The sequence below is a fragment of the Hyperolius riggenbachi genome, chromosome 10 (assembly GCF_040937935.1).
Source record: "Hyperolius riggenbachi isolate aHypRig1 chromosome 10, aHypRig1.pri, whole genome shotgun sequence".
In the NCBI taxonomy this organism is placed as follows: domain Eukaryota; kingdom Metazoa; phylum Chordata; class Amphibia; order Anura; family Hyperoliidae; genus Hyperolius; species Hyperolius riggenbachi.
This window is the reverse complement of record NC_090655.1, coordinates 48,982,230-49,006,553: the sequence shown is the minus strand read 5'-3', so window position 1 is coordinate 49,006,553 and position 24,324 is coordinate 48,982,230. Positions and strand designations below refer to the sequence as shown.

At 46.4% G+C, this 24,324-nt stretch overlaps 1 protein-coding gene across 1 annotated transcript; it reads right to left on the bottom strand.

The window, feature by feature from the left end:
- Positions 1–615: 615 nt before the first annotated feature.
- On the bottom strand, positions 616–23,284 carry VAMP1 (vesicle associated membrane protein 1). Its single transcript, XM_068255125.1, has 5 exons — positions 23,259–23,284; positions 10,685–10,796; positions 5,666–5,824; positions 3,373–3,424; positions 616–1,523 (listed from the first exon to the last, which is right to left on the bottom strand). Coding segments are annotated over exons 1-5 (342 nt in total). The 5' UTR covers positions 23,261–23,284; the 3' UTR covers positions 616–1,506.
- Between the last annotated feature and the right edge of the window lie 1,040 nt (positions 23,285–24,324).

Here is a 24,324-nt window from a genome sequence, read left to right as displayed (position 1 = left end):
AAGCCGCATCTGCAGTGATGAAAAAAACCTGGGCGAAACTATAGTAGAGGATGGAGACTGTGTTATTACACAGAGAGTCATGCCTGAGTGGCAAGGTAATAGCCAGAACCTGGATAGCGGGCACAAAGACAGTAACAGTCAGTACAATGGACTTGCAGAAAATATGCCTTACATAGGAAAAGATTCATATGCTGTAAGATTTGTTCCAGCACCAATGTAGTAAGTAGACGTGCAGAGATCCACTTTGGAGCAACAAGCAGTACCTGATGAAACGTCAAGATCCGCATCGTCAAAGGTATTATCTTTTATTAAAGTGCAAAATTTAAAACATGATAAAAAGAGTGGGTCAAAGGTGACGCACAGGCGTTTCGGACTTCCACAGTCCTTTCTCAAACCTTCATGGACCCATGGGTCCATGAAGGTTTGAGAAAGGACTGTGGAAGTCCGAAACGCCTGTGCGTCACCTTTGACCCACTCTTTTTATCATGTTTTAAATTTTGCACTTTAATAAAAGATAATACCTTTGACGGTGCGGATCTTGACGTTTCATAAGAAAAGAATCAGTAAGTGGGGGGAGGGGGGGACATTTGGCACTATATAATGAAGGCAGCATCAGTGGATGAGGTTGGTGGAGGAGTGGAGGCTGAGACAATTGGTTATGGTTAATGAAAGGTGGGTAATATTGGAATAAAGGTAAAGACAGTGAGTAGGGTTACTTAGAGGGGTGATATACTAATAATGAGACTATTCAACAAGAGTGGAGATGGTGGCATTACATGTGAGGCTGTGTGCCATGTGACAGTGATGATACTGACCAATGGAGACAGAGTCAGTGGGCCAGGTTTGCGGAGAGGAAGAATATAATTTATGGACCTATCCAGTGAAAGTTCAGGCAGTGACGTGAGGTTGGCGGAGATACAGGATATCAAAAGGGTAGGAATACCAAAGAAAGGTTAAATGGGGTCATTACGGAAGGATGGGGGCAATACCTCTCTGATGGGACAGCCCAATGAAAGCGGGAAGACAATGAGGAAAGACGGTCGGGAATATCGGAGTGATTAGACTGCACAATGGAGGTAGCAGCAGTTGGGAAGATTGATGGAGGTTTGGAATTGTACATTGAAGGGAATATCGAATGAAGGTTGTGACAGTGGGGGAGGTTGTCTGAAATATCAGAGTGATGAGATTTCCAGTGAAGGTGCAGACTAAGTGGAAGAATGAGTAAGGATTTGACTATCACACTGATGGAGCTATCCAATGAAAGTGAAGGCCACGGGAGAGGTCATTGAAAGGGTGGAATATCACAGAGATGGAAGATGGAGACAGCAGGGAAAATTGAGGGGGAAGTGGAATATCACAGTGATAATTATATAAATGAAGACAAGAAACATTTTGATAGAGCGACATGACTTCACATTGGTATGAACATCCAGTGACTTTAGAAGGGGGAGAACCTGGCTGCAGGACCACTCCAAATGGCAGGAATGACTCTGGTTACCCTGGGCCTCACGTCAAGCAAACAACTGGAACACAAGAAAAGAATTTGTGTTTAATAGTATCAATGTATATTGTTCAGAAAAGGACAAAACAGAGGTAATTGTACTTTGATAACTTAAAGAAGAACTTTAACCAAAGATTGAACTTCATCATACCAGTCAGTAGCTGATACACCCTTTCCCAGGAGAAATCTTTACCTTATCTCTCTTATGAATCTTTTTTTTGGGGGGGGGGGGGGGGGGGGAGTTTGTATGGCTGATATTGTGGGGAAACCCCTCCCACAGTGTGATGTCATAACCATGGTCCTGACAGTTTCCTCTCTGAACTTTTTTGATTGTGGAAAAATAACTGCTTTTCCCAACTGCCAAGCAAGCAATATCTCCCTCTGTGCATAGAACTCTCAGTAACGAATGGAATGTTCTATACTGATCACCTAGCAGAACTAAAGGTGTCACTAGTGAAACATTTCAGAACGTAAATCAGGGGGTGGAAAGACTTTACAATGGGCAAACGAAACAATTTTATTCATTAGGTTATTTTCACTACATTTCATCTTTAAGTTTTATCTATATATTTAATCTATATGTATTTATCTATATATTTAATATTTTTGATAGAGTGGTGAGGCGGTAAAATCCGTTGTCAGATCACCTCTCACTTCCGTCCCTTTGAAGTAAAAACAGGAAACGTGTGGGTTGGTGGTGGGGAGTTATTAAACTAGTTTAATTAAAGTGTAAGCCTGATATAAAAGGTTATCTATTAAGATTGCAGAGAGGATGCAGTGGTACTTTACTTTCTGCCCCAGACACAGCATCTGCCCTGATGTGGGCACAGTGTTCCAATAAGAAAGAATGGAAGTTGTGATGATGCCATCAGTGCAGGGATCACAGATGAGGCAGGAATTTCTAGATTCACAGACAGCATATTTTGTGAAATATCACAATTCCATCACTAGGGCACATCAGAGATGTCATCCTACATACTAATCAGGGGCATAACAATGGACCCTGCAAGGGATGCAGCCACAGGGGGGCCTAGAAGCCACAGGGGGCCCTGTCCTGAGAGTCGACAACTAAGGGCAAGTAGAGAAAAATCTTTCTGCTCTCTGCGCAGTTGTTCTAATGACTGCATCTGCTCAGCCACTGATAAGGAATCATACAATATTTGCAGACAAAGATTTGTAGATAGGCCCTATTCAGTGTTCAGCAGACTTTTTCTGTACAGCACCCTTCCCTCTATCCCTCCCCAAGTGCTGTGTACTGTAGTGATGCTGGATGAGTCTGCAGAGCCCCGCCGCCAGCCTCTTCACCCCTTCCCAAGTGCTGTGTACTGTAGTGATGCTGAGGGAGTCTGCAGAGCCCAGCTCCCAGCCTCTTCACCCCTCCCCAAGTGCTGTGTACTGTAGTGATGCTGAGGGAGTCTGCAGAGACAGTTCTGCTCTTCAGAGGTGGACAGAGTGAGTGTAACAAGCTGAGGCTGGGAGCACACTCGTCTGTCTGTTTTCTGTATGTGTAAAAACATGCACGTTTTAGCACAGAAGCTAATGTAATTGATAGAGAAAATGCCTGCAGTACTTAACTGCTGTCAGTTTTTATGTGCATGGGGAAAACACATTTAAGTGTGCACTGAATAACATTGGTTCTCAGTTTACCTGTGCAAAAAGCGCGGGGGAAGGGGGGAATGGGCATCCAAAATTTGGCAGGGGGGCCCAGTGATTTCTAGTTACTCCCCTGATACTAATCGAAGGATGCAAGTATGCATCACTGCTGTGCTCATGCGGTGGGCAGGCTTTGGGCGGTGGGGGCTCTGTGAAGGTTGTAGAGGGCAATTTCTTGGAGAATCGCAGGTTTACTTGTAACTTCTTAAAACACTCACCAACCATGAGAATTGCCATCGTAATGCAGACCAGAAGAACGATAACCAGCATCTGAGAAGAGAGTTAAAGGAAAAAGTAACAGTCCTATTTTCCAATGCATACAATAATAAGTTTGCTAAATTATGGTGAAATTAAAATGGCGATATTTGCTCATCACTACAAGACAGTCCTGCTACACTTGGGAGTACATAATTGTCCATCTATGGCAACACATCCACCGTATGACAAAGTTATGCAAGTCGGGTTTGCACATTGTGGAAACGAGGGATGGTCAGAAATGCCAGTTTCCGATTCTGCGGAAATTCTGATTTCCTCGAATGCCGATTACTGGTTCCTTGGAATTCTGATTTCCTAGTAGTCCTTTTTTTTAGGTTTTTTTTTTTTTGTATTCTTTGGTTGACCAAATATTTCCAAGTTGTCTTTGCATTCTGCGATTGGTCCAATGTTTTAGAGTTCTGTGATTGGGATAAAATTTGCAGTAATGCAGTTTTTCCGTAGAAATCAGATTTGCATTTTCGGATTTCCGAGGAGTCTTTTTTTGGTCATATTTTGCTTTCCCTGATTGGCCAAATACTTCCTTGTTGACTCTGCATTCTCTGATTGGTCCAATGCTTCTGAGTTCTGTGATTGGGCTACAATTAACGAGTTGCAGTAATGCGGTATTTCCAGAGAAATCCAATTTACGTTTTCCAAGTTCTGATCTGAAATGTGGATTTCCCATCGGACCTACCATTTACCTGAAATAAAGTTTGGGGCCAGACACACACCGCACAGAGATCCTCAGGCCGCAAAGAGGGTCTCCACCAGCCGCAGCCTCCAGCCTGCTCAGGCCAGACACACCACACAGAGATCCTCAGGCCGCTGAGAGGGTCTCCACCAGCCGCAGCCTCCAGCCTGCTCGGCCACCCACGTTGAGGAGCTCCTCTCCTCCGAGCTCTCCAGTTCGCCGCAACCTCAGAGCGCCTCACAGCCTACCCCCATCTGAAACACCCCAGAGCCCCCCTGGCATCACCCCAGGGCCTCCCTGAAACACCCCTGGCTGGCATCACCCCAGGCCCCCTGGAACATCCCTGGCTGGCATCAACCCCGGGGTCACCCCCAGGGCCACCCCTGGAACACCCCTGGCTGGCATCAACCCTAGGGTCACCCCCAGGGCCCCCTGGCCACCCATGCTGCGAAAGACCACTGGGGATCCAGTTCACACTACTGCTGCTCCAGACGGGACAGTTACCACAGCGGTCCGAGCTGACTCCAGATCCTCCACCGCCAAGGGGGCAATGATCACAAAAGATAAGGACTTTTTGCCACCTGCGTGGGGTAAGTCTCACCGGCTTCCCTGCCCTCGACTGGAGGTCCGCTCCTCCTGGGCCACATCGACCCCAGCCACCTCGACGCCTGATCCATCGGACCTGTGTCACTTCCTCACCGGATTCATCTAACGACTGCCCTGCATAAGGGGACTCACTTCTCACTGTCCTTCTCACTTCATCTTTGTTTTCCTTCCTTTCTCTCTCGCATCTCTCTCTCTCCCCCAGGGTTGGACTGAGGGGCATCTGATTCAAGTATCGCTGCAGAAGCGTTTGAGTGCCACATACGGCAGCGGATTACCCCCTCTAGTCCTACTCCTGGGTCCATCTGTAATTTCTTCCATCTAGGCATCTCTCTGCGCTTCTTTTCCTCTGCATTCTGGGGGGCATCCAAACGGCTGCAGAGCTGTTGAGCGCTGCAGAGAAGGTAGCGCTCCACTCACATAGCACTTGGATGTCTCCTCAGGGCCTTCCACTATTTAACTATGTAACTAAGTATTGTCCCATGCACTGTGTACTCACTACTAAATGTAATGTACATTACTGCTTGTGTTTTGCTGTACCATCACCGACCCTGTATGTGCCAAAAATAATTCCGGGTACAACCCCCGTTGTACTTGGCGAAATAAATTATTCTGATTCTGAAATCCGTGGAACCCAAATGAGGATCCCTAGTGGAAATGCAACTGAGACAGCTGGATTGGTGAAATCGTGTGAACAAGTATGGGGTCTGTTCTGCATGTCCATTGGTCTGCTGCTGGGAAGCAGTCTGGAGGAGAACCTTGTATGAACAATCCCTAAGTCGTTGCTGCTGAGATGGACATTCCCCAGCATGCAGCTGTCTACCTGTGCAGTGAAACCAAAGTGGAAGATGCTATATTAGATACCCAGTATTGCCTCACATGGTCATCAGGAAAAAACGATCTGTATTGTTTGTAACCCCAGGACATCTATATCAGGTGGTACATGCTGCTATCACACACACCTTGCTGTTCTTCCACCAGTGCTTCTTATTCAGTTCGGAAGTGTTGGTCTGGAACTGCTTGGCTCCTTCATGAAGCTCCTCTGCTGTGGCTTCAAGCTGTGCAATTTTCCCATTTCTGTCCAAAACTTTATCCACATTGGTGTTCATGATGCTGAGCACCTGTTAGACAGAGCAGGAGGAAATCAGGTAGTCAAAGTTGATGATGGATGATAGATGAAGCTCTTACACAGTGAGGAGAATACTAGAGCTGTAGCGGACTCAAAGCATCAGAGCTGCAGCCACTAGGGCCCACTCAGTAGGCAGTAGCAGTGCTAGGGAGTCTTGCCCAAGCTCTCCTTACTGAATAGGTACTGGCTTACTGAACAGGAAGAGCCGTAATTTGAGGAGTGGGATGAGCAGGTGGTATGGTGAAGAAATGGATTGAGATGGATACAGTGAGGATAGAGATGGTATTGTGGTACAGTGAGGAGAAGGATAGAACTGTAGGAATGGAGATGTGGTTCAGTGAGGAGAGGGAAAGATCTCTGATATACTTGGAAGAGGGATATTGCGAGGAGAGGGATAGAGTGAGAAGAGCTGGGGATGTGTTACAGAAACATGAGAGACATAATTACATTACAGTGAGGAGATGAATGGAGATGTAGTACGGTAGTACGGTCAGGAGAGGGTAAGAGCTATGATACACTAAAGGTGGCCACACACCATACAATTTTTTAAATATCTGTTCAATTTAAGAATTGCAATCAATTTTTCTGACTGATTGTAACATTTCAAAAATCTGACCAATGTACCACACACATATGTTCAATTTTTCCCCAATCATGATAAAAATGATTGGAAACGGACAAAATTGCTAGGGTGTGTATATTAATAAATTGACAATCTAACACACACACCATACAATCTTTAGAAAGATTGAAGAAAAATATCTGGCATTCCGGATCGATAAAAATCGAAGAAACCGGGAAATCCGATCGGATTTTCCAGACGAATGAAAAAAAAGCTTTCGAATTTTTCGGGAGATCCGATCATTTTTATCGAATTGATGTAAAATCGGATCATTTTATTGTATCGTGTGTGGCCACTTCAAAGGAGTTATCAGGCAAAAAAAAATAAATTGTTTCACTTACCTGGGGCTTCTACCAGCCCCATGCAGCCATCCTGTGCCCTCGTAGTCACTCACTGCTGCTCTGGTCCCCCTCCGTCAGCTAGTTTAGTTTTTGCTGACCTCAGGGTCGGCGGGCCACATTGCGTACATTTTTACGCATTCCCGCTGGTGCAGGAACATTAACACCTACATTTTTACGCGTTAGTGGTTCAACGTGTAAATTTTTACGCGTTGAACCACTAACGAGTAAAAATGTATGTGTTAATGTTCCTGCACCAGCGGGAATGCGTAAAAATGTACGCAATGTGGCCCGCCGACCCTGAGGTCAGCAAAAACTAAACTAGCTGACGGAGGGGGACCAGAGCAGCAGTGAGTGACTACGAGGGCACAGGATGGCTGCATGGGGCTGGTAGAAGCCCCAGGTAAGTGAAACATTTTTTTTGTCTGATAACTCCTTTAAGAGGAATGGAACTGTAATACAGTAAGGATAGAAATGGAACAGCAGTATGGCATACCTCCCAACATTTTCAGATACGAAAGAGGGGTACTTAAGCCATGCCCCAGGCACACCCCTAACCACACCTCCAACACACCCCTAGTCGGACATACCATAAATATTTCAGAAGAAAAATGTTATTTTATAATTCAAACCACACTGGTCCTTTCTATCCTGGTTCATTTTCCTTCATATTAACATTTGAAAATAAGACATACCGTATATACTCACACATAGGCTGACCAGTGTAAGCCGAGGTACCCACTTTTCCCTCAGAAACCAGGAAAAGGTGATTGACTCATGTATGAGCCCCCTCCCCAGTATCCAGATCTGCCCCCAGGTACAGTCATTTCTTCTCCCCATAGCCAGATGTGCTCCAAGCATGATACAACTGTGTCTCAAGACGCCACTAAGTGGCATAATAGATATGAGACACAGCGATTGCCACACAGGAAGAACACTCAATGATTGCACCGCTGACATGTTACTTGCACGCTACGCTCCACAAGCCAGGGGACACAGGTAGTCTTGAGCAGTACACTCTGCACACCGTGTTGCAGGGGATGGGGGCAGTGGCGGCGCCACACTGGGGCTTACCCAGGCTTCAGCCCCAGCTGGCGGCTCATTAGCCCCCCTTAAAGCCCCCCCGCCGGCCGCTGCAAGTTCCGAGAACCTCCGACCTTACTGGCTGCACACAAGGAAGGTGCCGAGCCTGGGAGGAGGGCCTGGGCTGGCGCTAGCTGTGTCACTCACCCACCCACCAGAAATCAGTCACCGCCCCCCAGCCCGGGTGCTGGCTCAGCCACGCAGAGCGGTCCGCCCTGCAAGGGTACGTTGTGTGTTGCCATATAAATGTGTGTCACGTGACGACGTCCGGCGTCACGTGACACGTGCAGCGCACTCTCCTCGCCTGCCCGCGCAGCTAGTTGCCGCCATCCGCCGACAGGAGACGGCCAGTCTCCACTCTCCAGCACTCAGTCACACCCAGTGACCCAGGCACCCGCGATGGCCAGCACTGCGCACAGCTAGGACTGGAGGCTGGAGCCGAGCCACTGCCAGTAGCCAGCCCAAAGCTCAGCACAGCAGCCAGCAGGACTCGGAACTCTGACAAGGCAGCTCAAGGTGGGTCATGGGTGGGTGTCCTGTCCTGTCCACTCCAGCCAGCCAACTGCCAAATTTTTTTTTGCACCAGGCAGCCACCCAGGCCTGAGCTGCCCTCCTGAGTCTAAGCTGAGCCCAGCACGGCACCACCCCCATCCACCACGCCTGACCCTGAGCACCCATTTGGGGGGCCCCATCCCACCCACCACCAGCCAGACCTGAGGCCTTCCCACCACCAGCCAGTCCTGAGCTGCCCTGGGGCCCCCAGCCCACCACCTGCCAGGCTTGAGCTGCCCTGAGGTGCCCCAGCCACCACCACCAGCCAGCCCTGAGCTGCCCTGGGGCCCCCAGCCCACCACCACCACCTGCCAGGCCTGAGGTGCCCCAGTCCACCACCACCAGCCAGGCCTGAGCTGCCCTGGGGCCCCCAGCGCACCAGCCAGGTCTGAGCTGCCCAGAGGTGCCCCAGCCCACCACCACCTGTCAGGCCTGAGGTGCCCCAGCCCACCACCACCAGCCAGGCCTGAGGCCTTCCCACCACCAGCCAGGCCTGAGCTGCCCTGGGGCCCCCAGCCCACCACCACCACCTGCCAGGCCTGAGGTGCCCCAGCCCACCACCACCAGCCAGGCCTGAGCTGCCCTGGGGCCTCCAGCCCACCACCACCACCACCTGCCAGGCCTAAGGTGCCCCAGCCCACCACCACCAGTCAGGCCTGAGCTGCCCTGGGGCCCTCAGCCCACCAGCCATGTCTGAGCTGCCCAGAGGTGCCCCAGCCCACCACCACCTGCCAGGCCTGAGCTTCCCTGAGGTGCCCCAGCCCACCACCACCAGCCAGGCCTGAGGTCTCCAGCCCACCACCAGCCAGGCTTAAGCGGCCCTTGGGCCCCCAGCCCACCACCACCAGCCTGACTACATACTGGGGACATCTATACACCTGGCTACCTATACTGGGGACACTGGCTGTCTGTCATTATGTGCATTAACTGGTGAAACGCTGTCTCTCATTACATGCATTTACTGGGGGAACGCTGTCTGTCATTATGTGCATTTACTGGTGAAAGGCTGTCTGTCATTACAAGCATTTTACTGGTGAAAAGCTGTCTCTTATGTGCATTTACTGGTGAAAGGCTGTCTTTAATGTGCATTTACGGGTGAAATGCTGTCTGTCATTATGTGCATTTACTGGTGAAAGGCTGTCTCTCATTACATGCATTTTACTGGTGAAAAGCTGTCTCTTATGTGCATTTACTGGTGAAAGGCTGTCTGTCATTACCTGCATTTACTGTTGAAAAGCTGTCTCTTATGTGCATTTGCTGGTGAAAAGCTGTCTGTCATTATGTGCGTTTACTGGTGAAAGGCTGTCTCTCATTATGTGCATTTACTGGTGAAGGGCTGTCTCTCATTACATGCAATTACTGGGGAAACGCTGTCTGTCATTATGTGGTCTGTCATTATGTGCATTTACTTCATTTTTTTTTTATGTAACATTACATTAGCTGGTACAACTACATTAGTTAGCCCCGCCCACACAATGTTATGACCACGCCCATTCTTTCCAATTCCCCTCCATGAGCCCCGCCTGCCAACCCTTGTGCCCCCTTTGAGCCCCCCCAAAAATCTGAAGCTGGAGCCGCCACTGGATGGGGGGCCGGGACACAGCAGGGAGCCAGCTGGCAACAGCAAGAACACTAGTGAATGATGCTTACACTCCCCTGCCAGTAACAAAAGCTGCTCCACCATCTGTTCTGCTCCACTGACTAACATATAAGATGAGGGGGTAACTTTTCAGCATATTTTTTGTGCTGAAAAATTAGGCTTATATGCAAGTATATAAGGTATATCAATTTAAAGTATGGGTATAAAGTTTAGAGTCAAGTAGACCCATTTTTTCAGTAGAAAAATACATATTTACATAGATCTGTACATGAATTCTGAAAGAGGGACACATGAGGAAGAAAGAGGGACTGGGTACTGGGTTCCAAAAGAGGGACAGTTGGGGGCTATGGAGAGGAGAAAAAAGGAATGGCAGTATGGGGAGGAGAGACATTGAACAGTGGTATGGTGAGGAGAGTCATGGAATGGCGGAATAGTAAGGTGGGAGGTGGAATGGAGGTATGGTGAGGAGAGAAATGGAATTGCAGTATGGTGAGGAGAGAGGTGGAATGACAGTATGGTGAGGAGAAATATTCAGCAGAGTTGCAGTATAATCTAGAAAGCATTCATGTTGCCCTGATGCTTCTATTCCTGCAATCAGAGTTCCTCCTTGCACTGCCAAAAGTCTATCTACATAACAAAATACTGACAAGCAATCACCTCATCGATCTGAGCCTGAGTGCGTTGCAGTCGCCGGTAGCTGGTGGCATCGGGGCCAGCCTCCTTGGGGTCGCTGCCTGCCCCATTGCGGGGAGCAGCTGAGGAAGAGGACCTGTCATGAAGGAAGGGACTGATATCTTTAAGAAAAATAGACAACTCAGATTTAAAGTTACAAGACAAGGCACACCCAGGGATTATAGCACAATACATAAAAAGAACCCATATAAACGTTATACATACATTACAATAATCAGTCAGAAATCAGTTTCTGTTGCTAACCTTCCATGAACAGTTTTTAGGGTGGTAACCCACAGCATTTAAACTCCCTCTAAAACTGCCAGTATATTAAACATGGGGTCCATACACATGGATGCAGGTCTTATTATTATTTAGTATTTATATTGCACCAACATCTTCTGCAGCGCTGTACAGAGTATATTGTCTTGTCACTTCACTGTCCCTCAGAGGCGTTTACAATCCAATTCCTACCATAGCCATATGTCCATAGGGACAATTTATGGGGAAGCCAGTTAACTTATCTGTATGTTTGTGGCATGTGGGAGGAAACTGGAGCGCCCAAATGAAACCCACACACGGGGAGAACATACAAACTCCAAGAAGATAGCGCCTTGGCTGGGATTCGAACCACGGACCCAGTGTTGCAAGGCAAAAGTGCTATCCACTGGACCACTGTGTTGTCCACACACAGCAGTGGGCGGTGTGTGGTTGGCAACAGTTAAGACAAAGGTTTTTTTTTTTTTTTTTTTTTAAAGATTCTTTATTTAACAATTTTTTTAAAGGGATACTGTAGCGGGGTCGGGGGAAAATGAGTTGAACTTACCCGTGGCTTGTAATGGTCCGCCGCAGGCATCCTGTGCCCGCGCAGCCACTCACTGATGCTCCGGCCCCGCCTCCGGTTCACTTCTGTAATTTCTGACTTTAACGTCAGAAAACCCCTGCGCCTGCGTTGCCGTGTCCTTGCTTCCCCTGATGTCACCAGGAGCGTACTGCGCAGGCACAGACCATACTGGGCTTGTGCTATACACTCCTGGTGACATCAGCGGGAACGAGGACACGGCAACGCAGGCGCAGGGGTTTTCTGACTTTAAAGTCGGAAATTCCAGAAGTGAGCCAGAGGCGGGGCCGGAGCATCGGTGAGTGGCTGTGCGGGCACAGGATGTCTGTGGGGGACCATTGCAAGCCACGGGTAAGGTCAACTCATTTTCCCCCGACCCCCCTACAGTATTCCTTTAACCTCCCTGGCGGTAAGCCCGTGCTGAGCACGGTCTATGCCGCCGGGAGGCACCGCTCAGGCATAATTTTTTTTTTGCTGCACGCAGCTAGCACTTTGCTAGCTGCATGCAGTGCCCGATCGCCGCCGCTACCCGCCGATCCGCCGCAATCCGTCGCGCCGCAGACCCCCCCAGACCCCGTGCGCTGCCTGGCCAATCAGTGCCAGGCAGCGCTGTGGGGTGGATCGGAGTCCCCCTTGACGTCACGACGTCGGTGACGTCATCCCGCCCCATCGCCATGTATCCTGCCTCCTGGCTCCTAGAGGATATAGAAGATTTATGGGAGAAGACCAGTATCTTGTGCCATTGCTTATCAGAGAAGGTCAGGTTTAGGTCCCTTTCCCATTTAGCTTTAAGAGTTAAACAGGGTTCTTCACTATCATTCAGTAAGGAGTATACCAAAGAGAGAACACCTCTTATTAGGCCCTCACCCAAGCATGTTTTTTCAAATGTGGAGAGGGGCCTAGAGAACTCCGCCTTTGACCCCTGGGATAAGAGGAAATGTTTAAATTGGAGCAGGCTCCAAAAGTCGAGATTGGTTGTACCGAGGGAAGTCTGGAGCTCCCCGAGACCCACCCACTCTCCACTCGAGATCAAATGCATAGCCCGTAAGGGGGGGGGTCCGTCCTCCAGTCCGGATAGCTGTTCCTGCCCTGTCCTAGAGAGAAGCTAGGGTTGCCTAGTATAGGCAGTAAGGGGGATGGCCAAGGGGAAATAGATGATTTTTCCCTCATCTTGGAGAAGACCCTAAGTGTTTGGATTATCAATGTTGTGGCAGGTGAAGAGATAGGTAAAGAGCGTGTGGACCAAACTAGAAGAGGTAGTTTCCCTCCCATTAACTCCTCCTCAATGCCTACCCATCGTTTATATGATGCATGTCTATGCCAATCTATGACCCTGATAAGGGTCGCTGCCAGGTAATATAATCTGGGGTTTGGAACTGCCATGCCTCCCAGGTCTTTGGGGGCGGTCTGGATAGAATATTTCAACCTAGGCTTACGGCCATTCCAAATAAATTGAGAAAAAACCTGGGTAACTTGTTTAAAGTAAGAGGAGGGGATGAAAATGGGCATTGTCTGGAAGAGATAGAGGAGTCATGGCATAATTGTCATCTTAATAATACAACTCCTGCCAAACCAGGAAACCTGAGGTTTATCCCAGTTCTGCAGGTCTTGCTTGATACGCACTAACGCTGAAGGAAAATTACAGGAGAACACATCTCTGGGATTTGGGGTAATGTGAATGCCAAGGTACTTGAGGGACCTGCTGAGCCATTTAAAAGGGAAGTTGCTCTGCAGAGAAGATCTAAGAGGGCCTGGGAGAAGGACTCCGAAGGGCCTTACCCTCATCGTAGTTGATTGACATTTTAGAAATTTCTCCATATATTTTAAACTCGGCAAGGAGAATGGGCAGTGATATAAGCGGGTTGGGTAGATAAAACTGAAGATCATCCGCATATGCGCCAACTTTAGTAGATGACTTAGGGAGGGATACCCCTTGGATATCTGGATTCGCTCTAATCATGCACAGGAAGGGCTCCCGGGAAAGTGCGAAAATCAGGGGGGACAGGGGGCAACCCTGACGCGTTCCGTTTTGAATAGAGAAGGGATCTGATAAGACCCCATTCGCCTTAACTCTTGCTGAGGGACATGAGTATAACGCCAGGATACGCTGCATCATCTCATCCTCTAAACCGATATACCTAAGAGTTCCTGCAATGAGGTCCCAATCCACCTTATCAAAAGCCTTTTTTCGGCATCAGTAGAAAGTAGTAGAGTTGGTGTGGACTGAGACCTCACCCAGTGTTGGATATTCAGGGTTTTTATGGTATTATCTCTGGCCTCTTGGCCAGGTACGAATCCTACCTGATCCAAGTGGATCAACTTTGGCAGAAGAGGGGCCAACCTATTCGCTAGCATTTTTGAAAAGAGCTTCAAATCAACATTAATTAAAGATATCGGTCTGAAGCTCTTACTGAGGGCGGGATCTTTCCCCTCTTTCAGCAATACCGAGATATGTGATTCGAGCATGTAGGGGGAGAATAGGCTCCTTCCCGAGGATTCCTCAGTGGTAGAATTGAAGGCTTTAAGCATATGAAATGAGACGATAGAGCTATACCTTTTGTAGTACTCTGAGGTGAACCCGTCAGGCCCCCAGGCTTTCCGGATGGAGTCTGGGAGAGGGCTATATGGAGCTCATCCTCCGAGAGGGGCTCCTCTAGTAATTTGATGTCTTCCGGGGTGAGTCTAGGCATCTTAGAGCGGATCAGATATTCAGTGATTTTAGTTTTCCTGTCTTCCCTAGATAATGGGGGTGAGTTGGGATGTAAGTTGTATAATTCAGCATAGAATTCCCTGAAAACCTTGGCGATTTCCTCATATTTATGGTGTAAATTTGAGTGCTTGTCTTTAATTTGTGGGATGTAGTTAGCAGTCTGTTGGGCCTTTCGGGCTATAGCTAGAATGGAGCTACACTTATTGCCAAACTCATAAAAAGTGCGGCGACAGCGTAGAGCTGCGTATTTAGCATTGAAGAACAATAAAGATTTGAGTCGTTCCTCTCCTTGGTTAATGAAGCCAAGGTTGAAGGAGAACCTGTACCTTTATGACTTCGCTCCAGTTCAACAATGTTAGCCAAGACTTCCCCAATTTCCTTATCCCATTCTCTTTTCCGCCTAGCCCCCTCTCTGATAAGCAGTCCCCTGACAAAGCATTTATGAGTTTCCCACACAACCATGGGGGAAGAGTCCTGGGTTGTATTTATCTGAAAAAATTCTTCCATCTCCGATTTAATTTTAGCAAAAACATTTTTGTCCTCAATGAGAGAGTTGTTTAGGCGCCAGGAAGCAGGACCTCGTCTATTCTCCCCCAGATTGAAGCTAACCGTGACAGGGGCATGATCTGAGAGGTGTAAATTGCCAATGGTGGATGCACTAGAAACCGAGAGCAGATTATGTGACACAAATATATAGATTCTTGTATAAGAGTTGTGAGGAAAGGAGTAAAAAGTGTAGTCAATAACCGACGGGTTAGGTAGCCTCCAAGCATCCACCAATTGCATAGATCGAAGTAGTGATTTACACTTACGTAGCAATTTGTAGGAAATCGGGGACTTTTTAGACGAGGAGTTAATCTCCGGGTCCAGAGTGAGGTTAAGGTCGCCACCTAGCATAATGCTGCCCTCTGCAAATGAGCTTACTTTAGCCAAAAAGGATTGCAAGAACTGCACCTGCTGCACATTAGGTGCATAAAACGAGCCAATAGTGACTTTCTGGGTATAAATTGTGCCTTTAACAATGTTAAACCGGTCCTTCGGGTCTTGATATTGATCGATCAATGAGAAGGGGGTATCCCTTGAAAAGAGGATTGCTGTCCCTTTTGTTTTAGAGTCCTGAGGGGAGCTAAAGTCGGAGGTATTATAGTATCTGTTAAATAGTTTTGGAATTGATGGACCCTTAAAATGTGTCGCCTGTAAGCATACTATATTGGCACGTTCTTTATGACATAAGTGCAACAGGGCAAACCTTTTTTTCTGGGACACTTAACCCCTTGGCGTTGAGAGAGAACAATTTAAGTGATTGTTGGAATGGTTGCAAAAAGGGGTGGGCGCCCAGGAAGCAGACACACAATCCTCAGAGAAGTAGTGGGAGATAGAACTATAGTGTGGGATAAGAAAAAGAGAAAGGAGACATACAGAGAGCGTGTAAGAAACCACGCACAGTCCGACAAAAATACATAAACCATAATCATATTACCTAGACAGACCAGTCAGACTCCAGTCTGTAAATGAGATGAAACACTTGACCGAGGGGTTTAGAGATAAACCCTCGTCTCTACTTGGCAAATCACCCAGGGGTAAGGAAGCCCGCAACTGAACAGCAAAAAGGCTCCCCCGCACCCGGGTGACCGCATATCATCTAAATCAGAACCTAAATGAAGACATCAACTTATATTAAGCATTGTGACGTGAGCAACCTTATGACTTTTCAGCAGTTACCCTTTGAAATTATAACATTTAGTAATCCCCATTTACTACCCCCATGTATCCTTTAGTGTCCTAATGAATCTGCAACCCTGGAGACCCCTGTGCATCCATTCAGATCTCGTTGTTCGAGGCGGAGGCCCAAGGCCAGAGCAGATCCAGGAGTGCAAGCCGGTTATTATTACTGGCTTGTGCTTCCACCTCGCAAGGAAACCAGAATGAGAGGAAAAAGAAAGCCAGTCTGATAAGCCAATCCCGCCACATCCAGGACGTCACTTTCATGCCCACCAGCCGCCAACCCGCGCCCCCACGTGTGGAACAAAAGGGGGACACAATACCTTATAGATGCTATCCCCCGCCTCCCCCACCCCCTAAGTCCTCTGCCCGTACCTCCCAAACCAAAGAATTAATCCCCATAGGGGATACAGCAATAATTTATGACATTAAATAAAACATGCAGCAGTCTTAAAGGGATACTGTAGGGGGGTCGGGGGAAAATGAGCTGAACTTACCCGGGGCTTCTAATGGTCCCCCGCAGACATCCTGTGTTGGCGCAGCCACTCACCGATGCTCCGGCCCCACCTCCAGTTCACTTCTGGAATTTCTGACTTTAAAGTCAGAAAACCACTGCACCTGCGTTGCCGTGTCCTCGCTCCCGCTGATGTCACCAGGAGTGTACTGCGCAGACACAGACCATACTGGGCCTGCGCTGTGCGCTCTTGATGACATCAGAGGGATCGAGGACACGGCAACGCAGGCGCAAAGGTTTTCAGACTTTAAAGTCTGAAATTCCAGAAGTGAACAGGAGGCGGGGCTGGAGCATCGGTGAGTGGCTGCGCCAACACAGGATGTCTGCGGGGGACCGTTAGAAGCCCCGGGTAAGTTCAACTCATTTTCCCCCGACCCCCCTACAGTATCCCTTTAAGAAAAGTGCTTCAATGAGCTAACAATCCCTCGCACCGGGTTTAGCAGAGAAAAGCCCCATATGTAATAGTGCGATCCGAAAACATAGGCTCTTGATGGGAGGGAGATGCGGCAGACTATCATCGGATGTAGGTAGGGGAGTCGAGGGGTAGGGGAAACCATGCGAGGAAAATACAAGGCACAGTCGGGGGCCGTAAGCAGCGGGCAGCTACTGTCCAAGCGGGGTAGCCTGTAAACTTGCGAGCATACAGTTCCTCTATGCGACACCATTGTCTGGGTCCAGAACCTTTAAACAACGGACACCTCCAAAGCGAGTGAGCGGCGGATAAAGCATCACTGGGGGCAACATGGGGGAATTTGAACAAACTATATTGAGCAGTACTCATGAGGCTACCCTGTTTAGGCCGCTTTCTTCTGTTTCTGCGGGCGGCCTGAATATGCTGCATCTGGGTCCCATTCCGCTAACTCCACCATGGGCAGCGAGAGCTCCCGTGTAAAGGAAGTAAGATCTCCAGGCTGGCGCAGTACGCTGGCGGTGGAACCCTTCTGGCCCACTAGCTGAAACGGGAAGCCCCATCGATATTTCACCCCGGAGTCCTGCATGGCCTGAAGACAGGGTCGGAGGGCCCGGCATTGGGTAAGCGTAGATGGAGCCAGATCTTGATAAAGCATGACTGTGAAGCCCTCCCAAGTCGGCGAACCTTTATCCCTGGCAGCACGCATGATGTCCTCCTTGTCGGTGTAGTTATGTAGGCGGCATATAACATCACGCGGTTGATCTTGAGGTGAAGGCATAGCCCTGAGGGCTCTGTGCGCTCTATCAAATTTAAGTTTCTGGTCTGCCGGACGGTTAAGTAAGCCATTAAAGAAGTGCGTACAGTGGGCAAGATGGCGTCTGTCTGGATGGATTCGGGTAGGCCGCGGATCCGGATGTTATTCCGGCGGCCTCTGCTCTGCATATCCTCCATCTGTGCCCGGATTATTTGCGTGGACGAGCGGTGTTTCTCACCGTCAGCTTTGAGGGCCGCTATTTCAGTTGTGCGATATCTGCTTCTGCAGTGGACACGCGGTCTGAAAGGCCTGTGATGTCGGAGCGGATCACCACAATCTCTGCCCTCGTGGATGAAACGATCCGCTCCGTCTGCTCATCGAGGTCTTGTTTGGTAGGGAGGTTTCTCAGATACCTCCATATGTCTTCTAGTCCATGTACTGGTGTGGAGCAGACACTGCCATCAGGAGAGGCTTGTGAGGTAGGAGAGGGCGGCTCCGCCATCTTGGAGGCCTCCTTGTCGGGAACAAGTTTCTGAAAATAGCGGGTTACTGGTCGTTGAGAGGGGGTCTAAGGTTGGCGATCCTTAGTTTTACCCTTCCTCTCCCTTTCCATGCCACTTAATCTCCGAGATAATGGGGGTTGATGTCTAAAAGCCAGCTAACGAGACATGCGGGCCCGGGAGCTCAGCAAGCACACATCCTCACTCCTCCATTGCTAGATCCGCCCCCCCTCCCCCCCAAAACAAAGGTTTTTTGAAATGTCTTGATCTGAGTTGAGGCGACTGCACTCATCTAATTTTCCGCAGTCAACTGTCCGGTTATGAGAAGCATTAAATTCCTGATTTTGGTGCCTCAATACCGCAGAAAACAGCTGCAAAGTGGCTACATGTCAGTTTCCAAAGATGTGGTAAAATAGTATTATGGATTGTAACATCCACAGTCCCCTGACAGTAGACTGTGTTGTGAGGACAACTTGCTGACTGCTCTAGCTCTGTGGAGATCCATGATTAGCTAAGCATCCACTGGAGACATCAAAGGAAGAAAAATGCAAGGCCTTTAGTTCATAGAACAGAAGCTGGCTGGATTATTCATGGGGAAAATGTGGACACTGACTGCCTGTAGCAACCTAACAGGAACATGTAGTAAGTATAATCTATGTAGAAGCACGTATATAGTGTGCAGTAGAGGCATATATATAGTGTGTAGTATGTATAGTCTATGTAGAGACACATCTATAGTGTGTAGAAAGTATAGTCTATTTAGAGGCATATCCCTAGTGTGTGGTAAGTATAGTCTATGTAGAGACACATCTATAGTGTGTAGTAAGTATAGTCTGTGTAGAGGCACATCTATAGTGTGTAGTAAGTATAGTCTATGTAGAGTCACACCTATATTGTGTGGTAAGTATAGTCTATGTAGAGGCACATCTATAGTGTGTGGTAAGCATAGTCTATGTAGAGACACATCTATAGTGTGTGGTAAGTATAGTCTATGTAGAGGCACATCTATAGTGTGTGGTAAGTATAGACTATGTAGAGGCACATCTATAGTGTGTAGTAAGTATAGTCTATGTAGAGACACATCTATAGTGTGTGGTAAGTATAGTCTATGAAGAGGCACATCTATAGTGTGTGGTAAGTATAGTCTATGTAGAGACACATCTATAGTGTGTAGTAAGTATAGTCTATGCAAAGGCACATCTATAGTGTGTAGTAAGTATAGTCTATGTAGAGGCACTTCTTTAGTGTGTGGTAAGTATAGTCTATGTAGAGGCACATCTATAGTGTGTAGTAAGTATAGTCTATGTAGAGGCGCATCTATAGTGTGTGGTAAGTATAGTCTATGTAGAGACACATCTATAGTGTGTAGTAAGTATAGTCTGTGTAGAGGCACATCTATAGTGTGTAGTAAGTATAGTCTATGCAAAGGCACATCTATAGTGTGTAGTAAGTATAGTCTATGTAGAGGCACATCTATAGTGTGTAGTAAGTATAGTCTATGTAGAGGCACATCTATAGTGTGTAGTAAGTATAGTCTATGTAGAGGCGCATCTATAGTGTGTAGTAAGTATAGTCTATGTAGAGACACATCTATAGTGTGTAGTAAGTATAGTCTGTGTAGAGGCACATCTATAGTGTGTAGTAAGTATAGTCTATGTAGAGACACATCTATAGTGTGTAGTAAGTATAGTCTATGTAGAGGCACATCTATAGTGTGTAGTAAGTATAGTCTATGTAGAGGCACATCTATAGTGTGTAGTAGGTATAGTCTATGAAGAGGCACATCTATAGTGTGTAGTAAGTATAGTCTATGTAGAGGCACATCTATAGTGTGTAGTAAGTATAGTCTATGTAGAGGCACATCTATAGTGTGTAGTAGGTATAGTCTATGAAGAGGCACATCTATAGTGTGTAGTAAGTATAGTCTATGAAGAGGCACATCTATAGTGTGTAGTAAGTATAGTCTGTGTAGAGGCACATCTATAGTGTGTGGCAAGTATAGTCTATGTAGAGGCACATCTATAGTGTGTAGTAAGTATAGTCTATGTAGAGACACATCTATAGTGTGTAGTAAGTATAGTCTGTGTAGAGGCACATCTATAGTGTGTGGCAAGTATAGTCTATGTAGAGGCACATCTATAGTGTGTAGTAAGTATAGTCTATGTAGAGACACATCTATAGTGTGTAGTAAGTATAGTCTATGTAGAGGCACATCTATAGTGTGTAGTAGGTATAGTCTATGAAGAGGCACATCTATATTGTGTGGCAAGTATAGTCTATGTAGAGGCACATCTATAGTGTGTAGTAAGTATAGTCTATGTAGAGGCATATCTATAGTGTGTAGTAAGTATAGTCTATGTAGAGGCGCATCTATAGTGTGTAGTAAGTATAGTCTATGTAGAGACACATCTATAGTGTGTAGTAAGTATAGTCTGTGTAGAGGCACATCTATAGTGTGTGGTAAGTATAGTCTATGTAGAGGCACATCTATAGTGTGTAGTAAGTATAGTCTATGTAGAGGCATATCTATAGTGTGTAGTAAGTATAGTCTATGTAGAGGCACATCTATAGTGTGTAGTAGGTATAGTCTATGAAGAGGCACATCTATAGTGTGTGGTAAGTATAGTCTATGTAGAGGCGCATCTATAGTGTGTAGTAAGTATAATCTATGTAGAGGCACATCTATAGTGTGTAGTAAGTATAGTCTATGTAGAGGCGAATCTATAGTGTGTAGTAAGTATAGTCTATGTAGAGGCGCATCTATAGTGTGTAGTATGTATAGTCTATGTAGAGGCGAATCTATAGTGTGTAGTAAGTATAGTCTATGAAGAGGCACATCTATAGTGTGTAGTAAGTATAGTATATGTAGAGGCACATCTATAGTGTGTAGTAAGTATAATCTATGTAGAGACACATCTATAGTGTGTAGTAAGTATAGTCTATGTAGAGGCACATCTATAGTGTGTAGTAAGTATAGTCTATGTAGAGGCACATCTATAGTGTGTAGTAAGTATAGTCTATGTAGAGGCACATTTATAGTGTGTAGTAAGTATAGTCTATGTAGGCACATCTATAGTGTGTAGTAAGTATAGTCTATGTAGAAGCGCATCTATAGTGTGTAGTAAGTATAGTCTATGTAGAGGCACATCTATAGTGTGTAGTAAGTAGACCAGTATTGCATTGTTTGGATGCGGGCGTACATTTTAGTCCAGGGGGGGCGGTGTGCGCCACAGCGATTAACCATTCAATTGTACAGTATTGGGTCAGGGATGCGCAGCCTTTTACCTATATTTTGTATCCACAGTTCTGTAACTACCAGGCTAGCAGCACCCATTGTGCTATCCTGTTTTGCATGGTAAGTATTTAGTTTAGTTTTGCATATGTTTTGCATCTGTCTGATTGCTGAGTGTGTATTTGAGCTATTTAAGCGGTGCATATGAGGTGGTGAGTCATTCAGATGCGGCCCATATTGGTGAGCGCTTGCTTTGTTTCCTGCTGTCTGTATTGAATGTAAGTTACACATTTTAGCATAGCAGCTGCCAGGGTAAAGACATTTGCTTTTAACTTAGGTCAGTTTAGTGTTAGGACATCTGCTCTGGAGATTTACCTCAACGTTGGTGCAGATGTCCAGTATATCTATATTTTTGCATGCAAAACTATGATGGAAGCTAAAATTTCTCCATAGACCAGTATTGCATTGTTTGGATGCGGGCGTACATTTTAGTCCAGGGGGGGCGGTGTGCGCCACAGCGATTAACCATTCAATTGTACAGTATTGGGTCAGGGATGCGCAGCCTTTTACCTATATTTTGTAGTAAGTATAGTCTATGTAGAGGCACATCTATAGTGTGTAGTAAGTATAGTCTATGTAGAGGCATATCTATAGTGTGTAGTAAGTATAGTCTATGTAGAGGCACATCTATAGTGTGTAGTAAGTATAGTCTATGTAGAGGCACATCTATAGTGTGTAGTAAGTATAGTCTATGTAGAAGCGCATCTATAGTGTGTAGTAACTATCGTCTATACAGTATAAAGTGTACAGTTTATGTAAAAGCACATATAAAGTAGTATGCAGCAAATATAGAGTATGTAGATGCATATGTATTGTGTATAGTGATTACAGTAATACTGAAGCATGTATAATAGTATATAATAACATGTATGACCATATAATAGTTTGTATAACATTATGCAGGTATAAATAAATAATAGCTATACAATGCAGCGGCATGCAGTATATGCAATACATATTGCAAATCTATACAAAATGTATACAATACTGTATCTGGATAATGTAACTCTGCACAATGTCTTAATAGTGTAGATCAATACAAATCTATAGCATTTAGAATGACAAAATATCCGTATACTACATAGTATGTGTATAATGTTGATCTATACAGTTTATCCATATAGATATTTGGCAATGACTTTATATGATGAAGCAGTGAACAGTCTGCTACAATCCCGAGTTCCATATCATTCTCATAGCCTGGCAGTCGAATACGTTGATGCAGTCCTGTCCCAGCAAATCATGCTGGGGAAAACAGTTAAACAACATGCTAACATAGATGAACTACAAATACCAGCATTTCTTAAAGAGAACATGAATCGAGAAATATACAGATGCCGCCATATTTATTTCCTTTTAAACAATACCAGTTTCCTGGCAGCTCTGTTGATCTGTTTGGCTGCAGTAGTGTCTGAATCACACTAGAAACAAGCATGCAGCAAATCTAGTCAGATCTCACAATAATGTCAGGAACACCTGATCTGCTGCATGCTTGTTCAGGGGCTATGGCTAAAAGTATTAGAGGCAGAGGATCAGCAGGATAGCCAGGCAACTGGTATTACTTAAAAGGTAATAAATATGGCAGCCTCCATATACCTCTCGATTCTGGTTCCCTACCTTTAGTAACAAGCCAAGGTGTTAGCTGTGACAGAACTATGCAGGCCTAACACAGAAATCTGTGATGTAATAAGTAATGTAAGGCGATCAAACTGTTTCTCTAGTCATGCAGCAACCCCCCCCCCCAGTGATGTCATGCAATGTCATAATGTTATATAGTGATGTCACCGCAAGCCATAGTTGTGTATATAACTCACATATCTCCTCCAGCTGTGTCTGTAGATTTCCTCCATCGGTGCTGCAGCTGCCTATATACAGGCGAGTGACATCATAGAGACAGCCCACGCTGCTGCAGCAGTGACGTCGGCCCAGACACTGCAGAGGGAAAATGCAATTTATTAATGACTGTGACTTCATCACCTGCAGAAAATGACTCAAACACAAGACCGGAGGAAGCAGCAGCAAGGCTGGAAGCTCCTTCCTCAGGATGCATACACATCGACTTCCAGGGATAAACAGCTGATCTAGTCTCTTACTGAAATCACTACAGGTGCCAACGCATAATATCCCAACGCATAAGCTATTTACTTAATGACATTAGATCAGGATGAGTCAGTTGAAGCAAGGAGACTGAGGAAGCATGCAGTGCCAGATCAGGAGCTGTGTGACTGCCAGACACTGGGACGTCAGCTGTGTGGGGCTAAAATGCTCCACTATTTAATTGCCATGCTGTTACACTTTCAGCTATAAGGGCTTGTTCACACTATGGAGTTGATTCACTAAACCGTGATAACTCAAATATCACACATTATGAAAAGATATCACACCTTATTAAAGATATCACACCTTATCAAAGATATCACACCTTATCAAAGTTAACACGCCTTATCAGAGTAGCATAGCAAGGGCTATGAACCCGCAGGGGCTCAGGGCAGGACGGGTGCCATTGCCAATTAGCAGGCATAAGTTCAGAGCTCTCGCTATGCTACTCGGATAAGGTGTGATATCTTTTCATAAGGTGTGACCTTTGATAAGGTGTGATATTTGAGTTGTCACGGTTTAGTGAATCAAGCCCTATGAGCGTTTACGGGTTTTTTTTAAGCTCTGGCGATTTTAGAAATCGCCCCAAAAGCAATTGTGCAATGCTTCCCTATGAGAGTGTTCACATGAAAGAGTTTCGATTTTATTGAAATCGCAAACGCGCTACATGTACCATTTTCTGAGCACTTTGGCTCAATGGAAGGTATAAGGAAATCGCAAAAAGCGCTTTGTACAGCGATTTCCAGAGCGCTTCTATGAATAAGTACATTGTATTTTTTCGTT